This window comes from Protopterus annectens, chromosome 6.part0, assembly GCF_019279795.1.
Source record: "Protopterus annectens isolate FY-2018-M chromosome 6.part0, PAN1.0, whole genome shotgun sequence".
In the NCBI taxonomy this organism is placed as follows: domain Eukaryota; kingdom Metazoa; phylum Chordata; order Ceratodontiformes; family Protopteridae; genus Protopterus; species Protopterus annectens.
In genome coordinates, this window is record NC_056737.1 from 1,168,949,551 (window position 1) to 1,168,972,294 (window position 22,744).

General features: G+C 39.9%; 1 protein-coding gene across 6 annotated transcripts in view; it reads right to left on the minus strand.

Annotated features, from left to right (window-relative positions):
* TANK (TRAF family member associated NFKB activator) overlaps positions 1 to 22,744 on the minus strand; it is a 1,995,915-nt gene that overhangs the window by 560,105 nt on the left and 1,413,066 nt on the right. For 5 of the 6 annotated variants that reach the window (XM_044074789.1, XM_044074784.1, XM_044074785.1 and 2 more), the window contains one exon: positions 17,991 to 18,106. In XM_044074789.1, the coding sequence (XP_043930724.1) occupies positions 17,991 to 18,106 (116 nt within the window). Of the gene's footprint in view, positions 1 to 1,630; positions 1,706 to 17,990; positions 18,107 to 22,744 lie in introns of all 6 variants that reach the window. The other variant, XM_044074787.1, reaches the window with a different exon arrangement.

A 22,744-nucleotide genomic window follows, 5' to 3' on the forward strand; every position in this document is an offset into this window, starting at 1 on the left:
ATTGAAGACTTCGGTTCTGAAACTCGAAAACGAAAATTTCAGGAGTCGGCCGACCGGCATTTGAGATCTGCTTCTGCTTCGGGCACTGCACGGCAAGAAAGACTGATGTAATGGCGTCGGCTGCATGTTTTATACCGCTGACGACCTGATGTCATGGAAGAAGGGACAGCAACCGACGCAGACCCAAGACTTTGTTAATCAGGCCGACTGAGGGCTACTGCAAGCAGATAACCCAAATGTAATGACTGCAATAGTGAAACACGAAGAACATCTTGGAAAGACTGTATAATGACTTTTTCTTGTGTCTGGAGGAAGAAAGAACAGAGGATCTAGTCAGGTTTACTGGCTAAGCCAAGAAAAACTACTGAAAAGTGGCTAGCAATGTCAGTAATAGTCTGTAGTACTTCCACAAAAAAATGACACAGCAACAAGCACAAAACACACTTGCCCAGCAGCAAAATGGCCTTTATAAAAAGTAAAGTAAACATTGTTTAAAACTGAGGTTTACATTAAAAAACTTAAAATAGAACATACTATTCTAACTGACAGAAATGTCCCAAAAAAGTATAACCCAGCTAAAAATGAACAGTTCTTTTCAAAAAATACTGTTTTAGTCATAAGTAAGTGTGGAAGTTTTTTCAACCAAAAGGAAAGTTATGTGCCCAACTATGAAGAAATGCTAGTTGTCCATCACTCCTCGAAAGTCACCAAGAGGAGTATTCTTTGATGGCAGGAAAAGTCTGGAGGGCTTAGCTCCTTGAACAGTAATTTTGTCCAGTTCTGCTCAACCCGGCAATGGTCTGGGCATGTGGAAGGTGCTTTTCAGCTTTCAGAGCTGTCCATCTATTATATCCTAGATAGGATATAACCTACAAAACTGAGGCTACTGCATCAGTGATGAAATGATGAACATTAACTGTTTAAAAACTCCAAATGCTCTTGATACTGTGACAATGGCTAGTCCTTGCAGCTGATCCTGTGGTCACTCTTTTATGTACAGCTATATTTTTAATAAATCTCCACTGGTTGAATACCTACCTTAACTGTACATATTGTAAATAAAAGAAAAAAAAACAATTTCTTGCATTTATAACTGTAAATAACATACAAATCACAACCAACATCAAGACAATTCTCCTTCACACTGCCCTAATCCCGCAATGGTCTCCCCCCAGCCCTCATAATCTAACTTATGCCCCCATAAATATTAGAAGAATCAGAAATAAAACTACTGAACTATATGCCTGGATTACCCAACACAAGCCTAATATTCTCAGTAGAACTAAAACTTGGTATAAAGTTAGCATAAATGACTCCAAATTTACATGCCCTGGCTATAATATCATCCATAATGATTGTAATAAAGAGGAAAGGTGGTGGCGTTGCTTTAATATTTCCCCCTACAGCAAAAATAATACCAGAATTCAACTCAGCAGAGCTTCTAATTAATGTACTGAAAATAAACAAATAAAAACAAGTATGTATTACTGTCCTTTACATCCCTGCTGGTGACAAAACAGCTACAGTGGAAGATACCCTACACAGGATATCTGCAGCAATTCCACAAGGAAAAAAATACTACTACTAGGTGATGTCAGTATCAATTGGTTGCAAGTAACGTCTAACTCACCTGCATCTAGCATGAGTAAAGCAGTGGCCAGTGGACTGTTTTCAAGCTCACACTGGAAAATTGCAGAGATTAAGGCTGTAATTTACAAAGGGGAAAAAAGAGGTTACTAATATCATCATCTGAAATAGTGTTAGTAAAGGTATAAACAAGGTTATAATATGCAGCATGTGGTTTGTACCAATGCACACAAATTCTCCCCTCCATGGTACACTGTTTTTTCATTATGTTAATTCAGTATTAATGAGACAAGGAGAGGATCTAATATTGCAGTGAGATGTGGATAGTGAAGATGGGTGAGAGGGAATTTGGGTGAAGAGGAAGAAAAAAATATATATGCATGGCTAAGCTTAAATTTTGGGAAGCAATGCTAGGCTTAAAAAGGCCCCAGTGGTCGTTCATCTAATACACACTTATAAACCTATAAACTTACACGGTTTCACATGCAAGCAATAATGCCCAACAGGGTATGTGTTATTGTGGAAATAATGCTCAACCAGGGGTGTTCTAAGGTCTGATGCCACGGGCAGAGGGCCTGTACACCCATGGAAGGGGGTTATTTTCACAAAAACACACACCCTGATGGACATTATTGCTCTTAGAGAATGGACTGTCTGTAAAACTGTTGTGTTTTACTTATATACACACACAAATATATATATATATATATATATATATATATATATATATATATATATAAGGATGTATGTATGTATGTATATTTTTGAAGTAAAATAGTCCCTCTGCCTAATGTTTCAAAGTTGATGTAGTATATGTAAATGGTGTGGGAGGAAGCATTTTACATCCAAAATGCAACATTTTTTTTTAAATATCTAGCTATTTACTTTATTTTGTTGGTTCCATACTCCTAAAATGTGTTGTCTGTTGCCAGTCTTTGAGGACTGAAGTCATTAAATAAAGACATACATTTGAGTTTCAGACTATCGTCTTCAGAAAATTCTTGTTAACACAAATCTTGTTATTTAACCTACTTTGTAATTTTACAAGAACAGCATTTAAAATCTATTCCTATTTTCAGACTTTGATCCCCCTTTATTTCAGGCTTTGTCCACATTTCTTGAGTTAAAAGGTCAAGAGGTATGCAAACCTCTTTACTGCTGCTTGCCACTGGCCAATTGATCTCTCTCTCTCTCTCTCTCATACACACACACTTGCACGTCCGAAAATGTATGCTATCACAAGTCCTATTATTCAAGCAACTTTGTGATTTTTACACGTTTTTAAAATTTGTTTCTGTTTTGAGCATTTGCTCCCCCTTTATTTTAGGCTTTATCCAGATAACTGAGGTAAAACGTTGAGAGGTATGCAAGCATCTTTACTGCTGCTACCAGTGCTCAATCGCTTTCACTCTTCACTCTCTCTCTCTCTCTCGCTCACACACACCTCATTTTCATGCATGCAAGCACACATATGCTCACATACACACAGAAACAAACAAATGCACACACACTTTTTTCTGTTTTATTTAGTTTTACGTTCACTAAACAGCAAAAGCTCTGCTTAGTGAGTGTAAAATAACAGCTCAATCGATCTTGCTTTCGCTCACATGCACACATACACTCACACACAGACAAAAACACACACACACTTTTTTTTTTTAATTTTCACTGCTTAGCGAGTGTAAAATAATGGCAGCCTTTACGTTATTTTCAGTCCCAGCTCCAAGGCAACTTGATATGCTGCAGTTTGATGGGGGACTCATTTTTCAGCAGACATTACCTGTAGATTAACCCCCTGCTGGAGAACGTTCGTTCTCCAATCAGGGTGTGATCTACAGGTTGCCCATTCTCTAAAATTAATTAATAGCCCCACACACTATGGCAAGACATCAAATTCCTTATTAGACTGGATCGTAGTATCAGACCCTAGTAAATTCACCACCACAGGTACAATGTCAGACTCTATCAGTTACTATCTCCCAAGAGCTATAAAACCAGACATATCACACATCTTCTCAAACAGCATGTTAGTAAGACAACATGCAACCTGTCCACGTTTAACTGAGAAATATTCATTATAATCCTATCATTTATTAACTGGAACATCCTAAAATCCTACCTTTAGACAATGCTGTAAATGAGTTCAATACCATTTTCCTAAATACCCTTAATAGTACTGTACCCCTAGAAGAAGTCTAAAACCAAATAATGCAATTTAGCTACCCAAGAAAAGTAGAATGCTAATGCAAGATAGAGAAAAAGTGTGAAAAGAATGGCAAAAAATATAAAACACCACAATATCGGGAAAACGTCAGAATGCTCCACAACCATACTAAAAATAAATAAATGAAGACAAAAAAAGTATACTATAACAACTTTCAGAACCCTAAAAATTACGGTCAGCCATTAAAGAAACCTTAAATCTTGGCCAAAGAATTCAACACTAACCCCTCCTCCAATAACTCACCACTTGAAACTGCAATATAATTAAACTCTTATTTCATACATATTGTTGCTTTCCAAACCAAAGAGTCCCCAACATCTATTCCCCATACTGCCCAACAGCCACATCACCACATCCACTTTCACCTTAAAACCTGTACCCACATCCTGCGTAACACAACTCAAACTCAAAACTACGCTCTACTTCAGCTGATGACCTTCCAAGTGAGTACCTTAAAACAGTAGCCAACAGCACTGCCTGTCCTGTCTCAATTCTTGTAAATAGGTCAAATCCAGGAAGTCCATGTTCCCTCTCTTTGGAAATAATCACATACTACCCCCCTACATAAAGGAGGAATTTCAATCTTATCCCCCTCTCCAAATTATTTGAAAAATATATTCCAAAACAATTGCTAAACTATCTCCTACAGGAAAGACTAACCTGCACACAACATGGCTTCTGCCCGTCCCACAGAACTAACACTACACTTCTAACCTTTGTAGATATTGCTAATAAACTAGTCTCCTCCTTATTTTTAGACTTGTCTAAAGCCTTCAACACAATTTGCAATTTGTCACAGAAAACTTCTACTTTACAAGCCTAGCCCATAGAATTACCCTGGCATCATGCCGCCCAACGTTAGTTCCCAGTGTCTCTATCAATTAGAGTCACTGGAGTGATCCCTGGGGTGAACTTTCTATTTCCCATCCACGCATCAAAGATTTCTCTTGAAGAGGGCCAGTGAAGTGCTCTGCTTGACATGTATGGGAAGTCTATTCCAGAGCATGGGCAGTCTCTGGGTTATGAACCTGTCCCTCCAGCATGTTCTGTTGATTGTGGTAATGAGGTTGAGGTCTCTGGAGCATGTGCTGCTGAGGGATTGGGATTTCTTTAGATGTAGCATTTCTAACAGAGCTGGGTCACACATGGCTTTGTAAGTCAAGAAGAGATCACCTCTTAGTAGACGATATGAGACAGAGAATAGCTGGAGTTTTTTTGAGTCTCTCCATGTAGGACATATGTTTAAGGCCTAGGATCCTATTTGTGAGGAAACCATCAACCCCAAGTCTCAGCCCCATGACCCTGTACACTACAGTCAGAGCAATGTGTCCAATAGGCATTGCTCTCTCCATACCTCCCAGCGGTGTACCACAAGGCTCTTATCGCTGATCTCCTCATCCTTAACATCTCACCAAAACTCTCCACACACCCACACAACAGGCCTCCCTAATACAATATGTAGATATCTACACCCTCATATGCATACCAGACAACCTGGCAGATCTCCAAAACGTTACTCAGAAAGCTTTAACACCCACTAAAACACTGCTTTGTAATCTGCAACTCATGCTCAACCTTCAGAAGAAAATACTGCTTTTCCTTCCCAAATCCCTCATGAAAAAAAAAACAGAATTTAAAATTGTTTCTCTTAATAATACAACCACTGAAGTCACTTCTCATAGCAAATTATTAGGGATAACAACAAATGATAATCTTAAATTTGACTCGCATATACAATATTACATAAAATAACCAAAAACTAGGGATGCTTTACACAGTCAAAAACTTTTTCACAGATGCAACTAAAACTACACTTGCCACTACTTATTTCCTCCCCACTCTTCTTTGTGGTGCCTCCATCCTTACTAACCTCCAGGCTTCACAAAAATTAAAACTTGAACAATGCTATAATAAAGTGTCTAAATATGCAGCAAATACTCCTTTCAGAACCCACCACTGTACAGCACGATAAACCCTAAATTGTTTATAACTACCCCATCAACTGACATATACACAGATACTTAACCACCTATAAAATTTTCAGAATCCATCTGCTTGTCCAGCATTAAATACCATTCTACACACTATGTTGCCAATCAGTCATTATGACCAAAAACTCCTCTCTGTCCACAAACCTATGAAATCTGCTGGGCACTGTATGTACCCATATCATTTTGCTAAGGCCAGGAACTCCTTACCTGTATCCATCAGATCAAAACCCTCCCTCCCATCCTTCAAAACCGTTCTGAAAGACTTTCTTACCAAAACGTGTGTCTGTTTTTGCTCACCTCCAGGATAAACTATGTCCCTAAATATGAACAAGTACTGATTCATAACTTACACCACCTTACTCTTCAGTCTTTACTGCCTTCCTTAGATCAATTAACCCGTTTTTTTTTTTCCTCACTTCATATTGCAATTCCTGTTTGTATTATACTAACTTACCTTTAATTTCTCTATAAACTGGCTAAAATTTCTCTAAATATTAAATCACTGTCATATAAGGTGTATCGATTCTTAAGCAATGTTTTCATGCTATGTCTAATTTGGTATAATTACTTAAACTGGAGATGTTTTTCTATTATTTTGAAGTCTGTAAAATTATTGTTCTTAATATTCTTTTGTAATATTTTGGAACATGTCTCCCTTAGCCTCTGCTGAAAATGGGCATCTACCCAGTCGGATTTTCTCAGTAATCAAATGAAAATAAAATAAATAAATAAATAACTGTATCGCCCTTAATTTATACAACTCTTTAGTCAATGTATAATTTTCTGTTTGTGTCTTGTACCATGGTGTCCGAGTCATGGCTGAAAAGGGCCTGTTGTTCAATCCACTCGTGGTTATCAAATTGAAAGAAATAAAAAAAATAAACAAAAAAAGCAAATCGTGACCTCTGAGGCTGCTATGGCTTCTCCTTGCTAAGTCCTCTACTGAGGTAGTGAAGTTTGATCCTTGATAAACATTTGAAAAAAAATATTTTATTATTAATTTGCTAACTGGGGTAAAGGTACTGGTCTCTTTTTCTGGCTTAGCCCCAGAGAAAAGAATAAAGATGAATAAAGTACAGTTGTGTACACTTACCATAAATGTAGATGTTCGAGTGTATTCACTGTTGCAGTCATTACATTTGGGTAATCTGCTGGCAGGTTGCCCTCAGTCAGCATGATTAACAAAGTCTTGGGTCCTGCGTCGGTTGCTGTCCCTTCTTCCATGACGTCAGGTCGTCAGGGGTATAAAACATGCAGCCAACACCATTACATCAGTTTTTCTTGCCCCAGATGTCAGGTACCTCCCAAATGGGGAGCAAAATATATAAATAATTTTAAACACAAAAATATATACCTCCAAACAAAAGCAAATACACCAAAAAGGCTTTTAAGTGTAGAAAAATAAAGGAGAGGCATAGAAAGACAAAAAACAGGGGGCTGGGGGGAGGATAACCAGGAGTGCAACAGTGAATACACTCGAACCTCTACGTTTATGGCAAGTATACACAACTGTACTATGTTCTTCATGTTTCACTGTTGCAGTCATTACATTTGGGTAGATTCCCAAAGCTAAGGTTGAGAGGATGTATTTATACAGTATTAGGACCGGCTAAAAGGCCCTGCAAAGCCAGCTCTGGATTTAGAGAAAATTGTTAAGTGATAGTGCTTAGTGAAAGTATGAACTGAACTCCAGGTAGCAGCTTCTAGAATATCCCTGGTAGGAACACCTCTGAGAAAGGCTGTAGAAGTAGAAGCAGTCCTGGTGGAATGGGATCTGATCCCCTGGGGGATATGTTTTCCATGGTGCTTATAGCAGAAATGAATGCAATGGCTTATCCATTTGGAAATGGTTTGCTTTGAAATAGCCTTTCCCTCTGCCCCTGGAGCAAATGCTACCAGCAGTTGTTCAGATTTTCTTCGAGATTTAGTCCTGTCCAAGTAAAATCTAAGTTGCCTGTGTACATCCAATGAATGCAGAATCCGCTCCCCTTTGTACTGTGGATTGGGAAAGAAAGTTGGCAAATGAATGGACTGATTAAGAGCCACACTGGATACCACCTTGAGCATGAAGGATGGGTTGGTCCTGAGTGACACCCTGTCCGCATGAAAGATGATGAAAGGCTCCACTGCCATAAGGGCCTGTAATTCAGAAATCCTTCTAGCCGAAGTGATTGCTAAAAGGAAGGCTGTTTTCCAGGAAAGGAATTTTAAGTCTGCAGCAGCAGCTGGCTCGAAAGGAGGTAGAGTGAGTTTTTCCAATACAAAGTTAAGGTCCCAGGCAGGGGTTGGAGCTCTCCTGGGCGGCCTTAAGTTTTTGGCCCCTCTGAGATACTGCTTTAACAGAGGATGAGAAAAGGGGGGGGGTTCTGTGTTGTAATGAGCTAAAATGGCTGAGGCATGGATTTTTATGGAAGAAAAAGATAGGCCCTTGTGAAGCATCTCAGTTAAGTATTGCAAAATCTGAGGTAAATTGGGCACTGCTGTGGTCATCCCTTGAGAGTGATTCCAGGCACAGAATCTTTTTCATTTGTCAGCATAAGATTTTCTGGTACTAGGTCTTCTCGCCTCCAAAATGACATCCATCACAGGTTTGCTGAGGGATGCTAAGGGGGAATTTAAGTGATTAGCCAAGCTGCAAGATTCAATGTTTGGAGCTGAGGGTGCAAAATTTGGTTGTTCTGCTGAGATAGTAAGGAAGGTGTCTGAGGCAGGTGCCATGGAGAACGTTGTGACAGACTTCGTAGGAGTGGGTACCAGTGTTGGCGAGGCCAGTCTGGAGCAAGCAAAATCATCTTTGGTTTGTCCTGTCTGACTTTTAGTAGAACTTTGGAGAGCAAAGGCAGAGGGGGAAAAGCACAGACTGATAGGTTTTCCCAGCTAAAGGACAGAGCATCCACTTTCCAGGCTTTTTTGTGAAGAGTTCTTGTGCAACATTTGTCCAACTGGTAGTTCTGGGGTGAGGCAAACAGATCTATGTCTGGGCTCCCCCATTTGCATGTCAACATGTTGAAAATCCGTGGTTCCAATTTCCATTTGTGTGGGTCCATGAGATTTCTGCTTAGATCATCTGCCAAAATATTCAGCTTTCCTGGCAGGAATTGGGCTTGTAGTTGTACTTGATAGCTCAAGGCCATGTTCCACAATGCCATGGCTTGTCTGCAGAAGAGGTAGGAATGTGTACCCCCCTGCTTGTTTATGTACCACATAACTGTGGTGTTGTCCGTCTTTACCATTAGTTGCCCTGGATGAAGGTAGTCCTTGAAGGCTGTCAGTGCTTTCTGTACAGCTAGCATTTCTTTTTGATTGATATGAAGGTGCATTTGATTCGAGCTCCATTTGCCCTGAATGCACTTCTCTGCCAGATGAGCCCCCAATGCATAGTCTGATGCGTCTGTAGTTAGGGTTTGGGCGGCAGGGAGTGGTGTGAATGGCAGTCCCTTGTTTTGGTGGCAGGCCTCTGCCCACCATAGGAACTGTAGTTGCAGGCAAGGTATGATAGGAATCTTTGTTTCCAGGCTGTGAGAATGTTGACTCCATAAACTTTTTAAGTACCACTGAAGTTTCCTCATATGCAGTCTTGCATATGGAATTAGAAGAATGCAGGAGGCCATGAATACCAAGGTTTGCAGTATTTGTCTTGCTGATAGCAGGGTTTTTGTGGCCACCTGTATGAAGTAAGTCACCAACTGAATTTGCTTTTTTGGTGTAAGGTAAGCCATCTGGGCAGGTGTATTCAAGCTTGCACCCAGGAATGTTATTTTTTGAGAGGGTACTAGTTGTGATTTCTTTTCATTTTTTGGTGTACCCTAGACAAGTTAGAACCCTTTTTACAAACGCCAGATGTTTTAGAAGAATGGCCTTGTTTTCTTCCTGAATTAGACAATCATCCAGGTATGGATATATTTGAATATTTCTTTGCCTGCAAAATGCAATTACTGGAGCTAGGCACTTTGTAAAGACCCTGGGCGCAGTAGATAAGCCAAACGGCAGTGCAGATAACTGATAATGCAAAAAGCCTGCTATGAAGCGGAGGTATCTTCTGCAAGATTCCCTGATTGGGATATGCAGGTATGCCTCTTTTAGATCTAGAGTTGCCAACCAGGCATCTTTGCCTAGCATAGGAAGTAACTGAAGAGTCAGCATCTTGAATTTTGGAATGTCCAGGAAAGTCTTTAGAGTAGACAAGTCCAGAATTGGACGCCATGATTTGTCTTTCTGGTTACCAGGAAAAGTCTGGAATAGAAACCTTGTCCCTTTTCCCCTTCTGGTACTAGTTGAATAGCCCCCATATTTAAGAGGGAAAGTACTTGTTTCTGAGCCTCTGCCCACTGATTTGGGGGCAGGTCTGGCCATCCGCTCAGAGTTGGCAATGTGTGGAAATGAAATCTGTATCCCTGAGACACTATATTTAAAACCCATTTGTCATGGGTTATAAGTTGCCAGTTTTTTGAATGAAATGCCAGTTTTCCCCCCAAAGGGGCGGCTAAAAGGTAAGTGCTTGGTAATTCTAAAGGAAAGTCATTGAGACCAATTCCAGTCTCACATAGACCTACCACGACAGCAAACCAAACACATAATCACACAAAAACATACTCGGAGGCTCTAAATAAAGATCTGCCGAAGCAGCAGAGACCTCCAAAGCAGACACCCATGCAGCCGCTACCCCAAAACAAAACACGTGCAACACATATCTCACAAAGCCAGTGTGCCAAACAGTCACAGCCCTTAAGACTAAACAACACACCTGATACACTTGTAATAGGTGACTCTATCGTCAGGCACACTGACGTCCCACTCACCAGGCTGAACAAGGAGAGGGTCACGGTGAGCAGCCAGTCGGGTGCTAGGATCCGCCACATAACACAAGCACTCAGGTCACTCCAAGGCAAGTACAAATATGACTCAGTCATTGTCCATGCTGGTGTGAATGACCTGAGACGTACCTCCCTGGACTACATGAAAAGAGACATAAAGGAGCTCTCTGAGCATGTAGCCCAGGCTGGTATGACCCTGACCTTGAGTAGCATCTTACCCTCACCAAGAATGATGCCACAATATGAAGACAAGATGATCAATTTCAACAATTGGCTTAAGTACTGGTGTCATTCAAAGGGGATCCAATGCCTGTCAGCTTGGGATGATATGCTCGACAAGCCACGATGCTTCGCTAGGGACGGCTTGCACCTGTCACCCCTGGGCTTTCGGATATTGGCAAAGGCTCTTGCTACCCCCATAGTGCCTTTTTTAGGCAAGGCTCAAAAGACAAACCCACCTCCATAGGTATCACAAGGGATAAGAAACTAAGAGTAATGCTACTCAACGCCAGAAGTCTAAACCTCAAGATGCACGCACTCAAAACTCTCCTTAGCATGGAGAACATCAATATCTGTGCAGTAACAGAAACCTGGTTCAGGGCTCCCGAGAGCACCCCAGCACTACCAGGTTATACCTCATACCATGCTTTTCGGCCGCAAAACTTGGACCGAACCACAAAAGGAGGGGGAGTATAGATATTCATCAAAGATACCCACATCTCCAGGTTGGTGGCAAAGCACGAAGCATCAGAGACTATCCATGTGCAACTAACAGTGGGTAAAACTGCCTTCCAGTTTATAGCCTGCTACAGACCACCCTCCAAAACCCAGGAACCCAACTCGGCCTTCCTGAGAACACTGGAAAATATGAAGGTCTCTCCAAACACCATTATATTGGGCGACTTCAACTACCCAAACATAGACTGGGAGCATTACTCTAGCTCCAACACCCTAGCCCAAAGGTTCCTAGAATTTATAAACTCAAATGCTATGGAACAACTTGTTACCACTCCCACAAGAGGGGAAAACATACTGGACCTGATCATCACCAACATGGGGACTCTATGCTCCAGACCAGAAGTGTATCCCTCACTGGTAAGATCAGACCATAAACTAATCTCACTGGATATTCACATCCCGACCCCACCCCCTGCCCAGAAAACCACAGTGAAAAACTTCTCTAAAGCAAATTTTACACTCCTCAAAACTGAGGTGGAATCCTTCAAAGCCCCTGGGCCTGTGGAAAATACGGCCCAGACCGCAGAATCCTTTATAAACGCATTCTATGAACACCTTCAGGAATGCATGGATCATGCGATCCCAAATAAAACCAAGACCCAATCCTCCAAAGGCAGACGTCCTGTCTGGTGGACCCCAGCCATAAACAAACTATACAATAGAAGGAGGAAGCTACTAAATGATAAAACAAAATCCCAAAAAGGGAAGGCATCACTGATCAGTATTAGCAAAAAACTACGGGCACACATAAAATTGTCTAAGGCCAGCTTCGAGAGAAAAATTGCACAGGAAACTAAGGATAATCACAAGGCTTTCTTTAGTTATGTTAGGAACCTGGGTGGTAATTCCCAGATATGCTCAGAATTAGTCCAAAATGACAAAAATACACCGAACCCACAGACATTGCCAACATCCTAGCTGACAGGTTCAGCGCAAACTTCTCCCCTCCCCACCAAAGGGCAAATATCTATCCCAGCAGAGTGCTGCCCCTGACATCTCAGATGCTCAGGTAAGAGCTGCCCTCTCCAAAGCAAAAAACACAGCATCAATGGGACCAGATGGTGTCCCAGGCTGCATCCTACATGAACTCAAAGAAGAGCTAAACCCAAACATAAAACTACTGTTCAATCTCAGCCTTACTACAGGATATGTGCCCAAAGAGTGGCGTCCAGCAACAGTGGTCCCTCTCCATAAAGGTGGTGCCTCAACGGATCCTGGAAACTATCGCCCCATAAGCCTGACTAGCTTGGTCTGCAAAGCTATGGAAAGGATCACCATGGACCTCATAAATAAAGATATTGGGGACCTACAAACACTGGATCCTACCCAGTTCGGCTTTGTTAAGGGCAGATCCTGCCTCTTAAACCTGGTTGATTTCTTTGAAACAGTCACCAAGGCCATTGATGAGGGAAGGTGGTCCACACAGCCTACCTGGACCTCGCAAAAGCCTTCGATACAATACCCCACTCAGGCATTATAGATAAGCTCACCAGCTTAAATATAAACCCCTATGTCACTAGATGGATTGCAAACTGGCTCAAGGACAGAACCCACATGGTTAGAATTGCTGGAGCCATGTCAGACTCCAAACCAGTTACAAGTGGTGTCCCACAAGGCTCAGTCCTGGGACCTCTCTTGTTCGGTATATATTTCTCAGAGGTACATGCCAACACGGAAGGACTGTGGCTGACCAAGTTCGCAGATGACTGCAAACTGGGCGCCATAATCGACTCTCCAGCCGACACAAGCATCCTCCAAAAGGGCCTCATAGAAACAGACAACTGGTGCCAGAGCCATGGCCTCAAGCTAAATGCCAAAAAGTGTATAGTCATCCCTTTGGCAAAAAAAAGTGCCCACAAATTACCACATAGGTGGAAATCCATTAAGTACAGAAGAAGTAATTAGGGACCTGGGGACCCAAGTTGATAGCAATCTCTCATTTGACAACCACGTGACCAAAGTGGTTAGAAAAACATTTTATATAGCCCACCTAATCATGAAGGGATTCACATCTAGATCAGGGGAGGTTATCGTGCCTCTTTACTCATCCCTCATCAGGCCCATAATTGAGTACAATGCCCCTTTTGGGATGTACCTTACCAGACACCTGCAGCAACTGGAAAGACCCCAAAAGTACCTCACCAAGAGGATCAAAGGGCTCAAACAGATGCCATATGCTGCCCGGTTAAAGAAACTCCAGCTCTACTCAGTGGCATACCGCCTGTTCAGAGGCGATCTGTGCCTGACGTATAAAGCCATGTCCAACCCGGAATTAATGGACATGCTGCACCTCAGAAAATCTAAATCCCATCGAGCTACGCGCTTGAGAGACTTGAACCTCAGCACTGAAATAAATAGGACATGCTGGAGGGACAGATTCATAACCCAGAGGCTCCCTTCACTCTGGAATATCCCAGTCCAGGTTAGGCAGAGTCCCTCATTGACTCTCTTCAAGAGGAATCTTGATGAGTGGATGGGAGATTGTAGGTTTACCCCGGGTATCACTTCTGTGTCACTGTTAGATAGAGGCACAGTATACTAACCTCGAAAAAGGGCATAGCAAAATAAATTTAAAATGGGTGGCGAAAGCCAAACACATTCTGGCTAGGCTTATAAATGCCCTAGGGCAGATAGCCTAGTATGAACCTATGAGACTGTTTACCATAGGGAGGTGTCTTGTTGTTTCCAGATTTGGAAGAGGAGGCACCCTATTGCTAAGTTCTGAAAGTCCCCTGGGACTGAAACCTGGTGCTTTTGGCATGTCTGGATCTGGCTTGAGTGGCTCTAGAAAGAACTGGGAAGGACCACTTCATAGTAGGCCAGTGCCTACTAAATCTTGGAGGTTGCACTTGTAAGAAATCTTTCACAGTCTGCATAGATTTAGCCTTATCTTCCATCTTTTTTAGAACTTCTTCAGCCTTATTGCCAAACAGACGGTCCTGCTGCAAAAGGAGTATCCAACAATTCTGCTTTAACATGATCAGGCAGAGATTGCTCCTTAAGCCAAGCATGCCTTCTAAGCACAGACCCAGTAACAACAGCCCTGCAAGAGGCCTCCAAAGAATCAAAACCACACTGCAAAGTATGTTTTCCAACTTGTTCAGCTGAATGCAATAAATCCTGTAAATCTTTATTTTCCACACAGTCAGAAATCAACATCATTTTCTGTTTAAGCAGTCCCATGATATGCCTTTGATATTTTAGCATATGGAATTGACAGTTTAAAGCCCTGATTGCCAAGGTTGCATAAGTATAATCCTTTTTACCCCATCTATTCAGCGCCCTGGAGTCTGTATCAGAAGGGGTAGGACTTTTAGCAGTAGAAGCCTTAATGCCCTTGGACAACTGAGAAATGGTTTCAGGGTCCACTACAGGATTTTTGAAAATAAATTTGTGGGAGTCAGGAACCCTTTAGTATCTGTCTGGCTTACAAGGAGTTAGGGGCAGGGAATCAAGGGCCATACTGGATTCTGAAAACACATCATCAATAATGTTTAGTACAGGAGGTATAGCCAAAGGCCTATGCTGAAGAAGATGAAGAAAATCCCTAAGCCTCTTTTTGGATTCAGAAAAATCCTGACTTTCCCAGTGGAAATGTTCCCTTAAGGTATGTAAAGTTTCCCCAAAAGAAAAATCCTCAGGGGGAGAAGCAGAAGGAATGGAATCCTCTGCATCAGAGTCCTCATAAGTAGGTATAGAAAAATCCTGTTCATTAGAAGAGTCAGAAGAAATAGAATCCTGTTCAGAAGATTCACAATCAAGTTCAACCCTAGGCCTCTTTAAAGGTGGGGGTTGGCTACCCCTGATTAGAGTAATTAAATCTTCAGCCATTTTGATTATTTGTTTTTTAGGCATAGAGGCCTGCACATGTGGCCTAGGCATTGGCTTTTTAGACATAGATCGAGATTTTGGCCTTAATATTGAAGATGGCATTGGTTTAATATACAAATCTGTAGGCCTGAATACACCCTCAGAAGCCGGTGCCTGCACAGCTGTTCCGGACCCATCTAAGGTAGAGACATCCGCGGGTTCCATAACTGAAGAATCTTGCGGCATACCAGACTCTGAATGGGTCTCAGTAGAGGCCTGAAAATCAGAAGTAGCGGGTATCAGGGGCTGTGAAAGCGCCTCACTGAGTACTGGCGAACTGGCGACTGGCTTAGGAGAAGCGTCGTTGGCAGTTTTGGACCTCAACGGTCTGTCTCTGTCTTTTTCTTTGCGTTTTTTAGGTATTCCGGTAGTCGGATTGCTAACCAACGTCATTTCTGGATAATTAAGCCATAATCCAAAATATTTAGAAGCAAAAATGTACCGACGACGGATAGTGCGTTGATTAAATAAAGCACAGAACCGACAGCAAGGTACATTGTGGTCAGGGCCTAGGCAAGGAATACAGTACAAGTGAAAATCCTTATGAGGTATTTGCTTCCCACAAGTAATACAATTATTAACTTTTACTGACATCGGTAAGGAGCAAGAAAAAGTTTCCCCAACGGGGTACTTAGCTTTTTAGTTAAAGACTTCGGTTCTGAAACTCAAAAACGAAAATTTCAGGAGTCGGCTGACCGGCACTTGTGAACTGCTTCTGCTTCAGGCACCGTGCAGCTAGAAAGACTGATGTAATGGCATTGGCTGCATGTTTTATACCTGTGACGACCTGACGTCATGGAAGAAGGGACAGCAACCAACGCAGGACCCAAGACTCGGTTAATCCGGCTGACTGAGGGCAACCTGCCAGCAGATTACCCAAATGTAATGACTGCAACAGTGAAACACGAAGAACATCTTAACAAAACAATAAGTATACACAAGAAGTGTAAAATGAGGTTAAAAATAGAGTTATAGCTCTCACAATCAATTTATTTATATACTGAGCAACATTCTAGGTCAGCATGCTACAACAGTGAATGTAAGTTTGCATTATTTATACCATTTACAGCTTGTGACAGTCCAGTTTATTAGTGGATGACAAGTAAGGAATCTTGTGGAATAAAGGCAGACTGGTATGGAGTACAAAATTATAAGAAAGATGATGAGACGGGAAAGAAAAACGGGGTACGTCTCTAGAATAGGAAAGAAATATTTCTATCAAGACCTTTTCCAAGCAGAATGAAACATGTGGAAGTTATAAAAATGTTATTTTTTTTACCTTTACAAACACTAAGCAGTTAACCATGTTTAACAAGACAGCACCACGTTTCTTAAAAGCATAAGTAGTCTTTTTAAAATGCTGTTTTTAATTTATTTTTAAGATGCTCAAGGCAAAGAACCTGGATATCAGAGATACTGTTTACGACAATAGCATATGTTCACTTTATTTTCATACTTGGGAACTTAAAATCCCACTACACATGCAGTGAAACTTATAGACTGCAACACACTGACCTTCCATGGCTGGCAGTGGGTGCAACCACACATACTGAGTGTATTGAAATGAGAACATTTTTCTGATTATCACTCCAAAACATGGCTATTAGACCATATAACATAGAACTGTTGAAGTAATGCCTGCAATACAGATCTGCACAAAGAATGCCTGTAAGTGAAAACACATCATTAAAATTATCTTTTTATGATGGAGGGAACAACTAAAAATGAAAGTGGACTCAACTATTACAATGAGCAATTTATGGCAAAATGTATATAATTTTAAATGTTAAATGTGTGGCACTGAGGTAGTAATTCAAGGCCTACGCACAAAATAGAAATTTCTGGCTACACCCCATGATAAGGGCAAGTCATTATTATCACGACTGGAAAATGAATTAGTGAGCTGTACTGTCAATGTCTACATATCGTTCTGCAGCATCCTGTTTCCATTTCAGAATTCATCAGATAAATGCCACAAGCAGTCCTCGTCAACAAAGCACTTAGCTAGAAAGGGAAATAGTGATGAGCAGACAGATAAATCCATGGCTTTGTACAACCCAGCATACTGCATGGACATAAATTATCTAAATATACAAAAGTGTGTCAGACGAAAGTGTTAGATCTTCTTGCATAGCAGAAAAGCATACTTTTTCAGATGCTTCAACTCCAGTGAAGGAAGTGTGATGAAGCCGTCCCCAATGTACTGTTACATGCACAGTCCCTATGTCTCTTTTGACTTTTCCACTGGCACGGACTTAAAACATGTACTCATAGGCAGGTACCCATGTGAACATCTGCATCTAAAACAAGCCAGCTGTTCCGGACCATGCTAAATGCAGTTCCCACTTTTTAAAAATATTTTACTCTTAAGTAACTTAATAGTTCATAAAGGAAATTTGAAATCTGCTTGTCTTTTAAAGATTGCAATTTTTCATTACTAAGAAATCAACAAAAAAATTAGAAAAGACAGAGCAAATACAATTTTATAATACTATTTTTTTACAAAATTGCTGTAAATATTCTGGCATTGCAGTGCACTGCAGAAAGAAAAAAACATCAATTATATGTGTGACCTGATACATTACTAAAGGTGATAAGCACAGCTCAGTGTATTATTTAAACATAAAAAGTTTATATTCTGAATTAGTTTTAGAAGATACAAAGTGCAGTGAAAAACTGAAATGGTTTCCTTGGTAAATCTAGCACCTTCTATGTAACGGTCTACTACAAATAACGGAAGAAATGTAAATGTAAATATACCGTTACCATTTGTTTTGACGTCGAACTTAAGTTTTCCCAGGTGAGCTGACTGCCTTCTAGTTAAAGCACGTAATCGATCAAATTCTCCTTTAATCTCCTGGAAGACACATTCCATTTCCTCCCTGTAAGTTTAATATTACATTGAAAACTAAACTTCACATCATGAGAATGTACACATATACATGTATTATTTTGCCAGAAATGCTGCTCTATTCATTTCAACATGTCTGAATATCAACTTAAGCAAAACATAAAGTATTAAAGCCATTTTTCCAAAATACATTGAACACTTCAGATCACTCTCACCGTTTAAACAGTTCACATAACATCTCTAAGGGTTATGATTTACAATGTTTAACGAGTAATATGGGGTAAATCTAGTAGTTCATGCCATAACTCTGGTTAATAGTCACAATACAAGGACAACTGATTTCAAGTGATAATTACAGATTTTTTCTTAATTAATGACTGTTTTAACGACTGCCTCAATTCATAACAGTTAAATAATAACAGTCATTAGTAAAAAAATTGTATGTGAAGAAGTTCATTATTTAGCACCTACATACAGGGAATATTTGTTATATAACCCCCAATGCACTAACAAACTAATTTACATGCAATTAACAGTCAGTTCTTTATTTTACGTGGTATTCATAGCAAAAAACAGGTGACAAATAATTATACAACTCTGGAAATAAATAAGATTTGCTTGGGGCATCTCTTAAACAAACTCAAACCATCATTATTACAAGGGGTTTGTTAACTATTCCATGGACAGGCATAATGGAATTTGCTATTTCATTTCCTCCGACAAAACAAAATAAGCTTAATATTTATGTACTATACCTAAGACAACCAATGGTTTATTTTTATATGATGTACATTACTAAAAGTCTTGTTTTATCGAACACAACAAGCTTTTTGTAAATGCAAGATGTATAAACTAGACAAAAGGAGCTAAAACTGTCCAATGTTTTGAATACATGTTCAACACGAGGCTATTTTACTTTGCAGCTTACAAGTTATGCAAACCACCAGCAAAAACTCTGACTTGTTACAACTTTAGCAGGTGTTTAAAAGCAAAATCCTCATTCCCATTCTCTGACAAAGAATGTTCTTTACTGATTAAATGTATATATGTGCATATATATACATATATATATATATATGTGTGTGTGTGTGTAAATATATATATATATATATATATATATATATATATATATACACACACACACATATATATATATATATATATATATATATATATATATATATACACATATATACACACACACACACACACACACACACACACACACACATGCATATGCATGTATTTTCCCTGGTGTCTATAATGCATCCCAGTGTTCACCAGAAATCTAATGTAATCTTTAAATGTTTCCTTATATCTACTGAATGACCACACCGAATACCCTGGAATACTTTTATTACAGTCCTGTGTTCTGTACACCATCACAGTTACAATGTTAATTTAAAATGTCTTAAGATTCTGGTACTTATTGTCCAAAACCAGCTTTGTAATCTATCCCTATAAAACATTGAGCTGCTGCATATCACATTATACAGAGACTTTAAATGCCCCAAAGTCCAAAATAATTGAAAACTGTATCAGCACCTAGCTCCAATCAGTCTGTAATGTCCCTGCAGATGAAGCTTGCATCAGTACAGTAACAGTGCAATCTGTTATGACAATTAATCAGTTGCCTGAAGGTATTTTAGTACTTCTATCCCCGGGTCTGTGAACATTCACTGGTACAGATAAAGTAAAAATTCCACCATTGGTATAACAACCAGAATCGTTTCTTTTTTCGCCAAACCATCCAACACAGAGTATTATCTCTTTTCAAAATGCTGAATTCACTTGATCATTTTAATGAGGTTCATTTTTAGTTTTCACAGCCCTTGTATTTCAAGATTTGACCATACTCAAATGTACCATTCAAAGTGCATACGATTTGCCTTCCTTCCTGCCAATACACTGGAACAGTGTGTCAGCTCATGATGAGACATTCAATGCTGGTAGATTAGGATGGGAAAACCTAGTGACATAAAGAGCAATCTATAAGTCATATATGTGTGAACAGATGGTATTTCTTCTAGGTTCCATTTTTAACATTTCCTAGGAGATCAAGACACAACACACAAAATGTGTCAGTGAAGGCATTATGTTTTGCTTCTATATATGCAAATTTCCTAGTGCAGGGCTTCTGGCATATACTGTTTGAAAAACAGATTTATAATGCCATGTGCTGCATCAGTTAAGTTATACTACCATACAGCTGCCATCAATACTTGAATGTGCAACAGAATCAACAATCAAGAATACAGGCTAACACAAAAGGTCTTTGGCTAATGAAGTTCGCAGATGACTGCAAACTAGGAGCCATAATTGAAACTCCTAATGATGTGGACATCCTACAAAAGGGCCTCACTGAGACAGATGCTTGGTGTCAAAGCCATGGCCTCAAGCTCAATGCCAAAAGTGCATTGTCATCCCCTTTGGTAAAAACTCTGTACCCATGAGCTACCACACAGATGGTAGTCTCCTTAACACCGTAAGTGTGATAAGAGACTTTGGGACACAGGTGGACAGTTGTCTCTCCTTTGATAATCACATCGCCACAGTAGTCAGGAAATCCTTCTACGTGGCACACCTCATCACAAAAGGTTTCTCATCCAGGAAAAAAGAGGTCATTGTTCCCCTCTACTCGTCACTCATTAGACTTATTATAGAGTGCAATGCCCCTTTTGGTATGTACCTCACAAGACATCTACAACAACTGGAAAGGCTGCAGAAATACCTCACAAAGAGGATTACCGGCCTCAAACAGATGTCCTACACAGACTGTCTCAAAAATTCCAGCTTTACTCCGTGACATATAGCCTACTCAGAGCCAATCTCTGCCTAACATACAAAGCTATGTCAAATCCAGAGCTGTTGGATATGCTCTACTTAAAGAAATCCCAATCCCTCCGAGCTACACGCTCTAGGGACCTAAACCTTGTCACCACAATAAACAGAACATGCTGGAGGGATAGATTCCTGTCCCAGAGACTTCCCATACTCTGTAACAAACTACCTTTCTATATCAAACAAAGCTCCTCATTAGCACTCTTCAAGAAAAATCTTGATGATTGGATGGGAAATAGGATATTCACCCCGGGGATCACCTCTTTGGCTCTGCTCGACAGGGCACAGAAAAATAATTTACTAGGGTGGCGAAAGCCAGGGTACCTTTTTGGCTAGGCCGATAGCCTAGTACCTACCTATGAACAGTATGGGGTATGAATCCTGCCACTGATAACCCCTTTATTATGCAATAAGAAGTTGGTCTTAAAGGAATGTGGTAAATGTGCACTGTTTTGGGAAAAAGACAACAGCTACCACACCTAAATAAGATCAACAATACACAGATACAGATCGGAATTTGATCATTCATGCCCCGGGATTTCACCCACATCAGACTGAATCCAGTGTTTTTCAGTGTAACCTTATCAACAGTAATTGAAAAGTGATGCAGTCCAAGTAATCACCATCACAGCTGCTATAATCCACAAAAGTCTTTTATTAACACAGCGTTTTCGTCTCAGTAAAGAGAGACTTCATCAGAATAACAACGATGGCATAAAAAAGGCAGTTTAAATACTAACATCAATTGAAATTCCATCAATGAAATGTTAAATGTAATTCAAAATTTTCACACATCAATTAATTAATTAAAAAAGCCTGGATAGGATCACCACAAAGCGGCTTTTTGCAGCATATATTAAACAATGTAATAGTTCAATATATTTAACCAAACTTTTTTTTAAAAAACAAATGCCCCTTGTAGTTTGGTATATTTTATCTGCTTTTTCATCTAACATAGGAACAATAGAAATTGCATCATTTAAGCCTGGGGGGAACATTGCAGCTAAACTAAGCTGCTATTCTGTTTCTTTTTTCTTTAAAATATTTTTCCAGTCACCCCCCCCCCCCGCCAGTCAATTTAATAATTTCCACTATCCCAAATAAAAACTTATCAAAGTTGGAAGAAGTCTGAGAATGTTTATACAGTGCACTATTCTGCTTCCCATTTTTTTTATAACATTTACATGTTCATATATTCCAAATTTTAAGTTCGGACTTGCATACATAAAACTAAAAACATGTGGCACAAACACTTAAATAGACCACTTTGCTAGTCTTACAATTACCCTTTTTAAAGCAAACTCTGCTATGCATTCTGTTGTTTAGAGTAATTATTTTTCCTTACAAATGAAGGGGCACTGACTGCAAGCTACACAAGGCCTTGTACTGGCTTCTACTGTACTAGAGCTGTCTATCCTATGTTCCAGGAGCTTCTTGAATTTTGCTCCTGTACAATATACAAATGTTGGTTCTTTACCCACCTTATCACAAACATCTTTATTTACCCTAAATATGTTCCAATTGGAACTCAAGGCATTCTAATCTTTTTGGTAAGATGGTTATATTGTAACACACATGCTTTCTCATATAAGACCTTGTTGGTGTCAATCTTATATTCAGTATTAAATGGGGCCAAACCCACTCCCAACAGTGGTTTGTAAATAGTACCCCATTTTTTATATATTTCATCTATTTCCATAACAAATTCTTTGGGGTATCCCCTCTCCTGGAACATAATACAAATTTTATCTAGTTCACTTTTTTCATCATCATAATGTGATGTCATGCATGCTACCCTGATTCACAATATTTCTTTTCTGAGTTATAG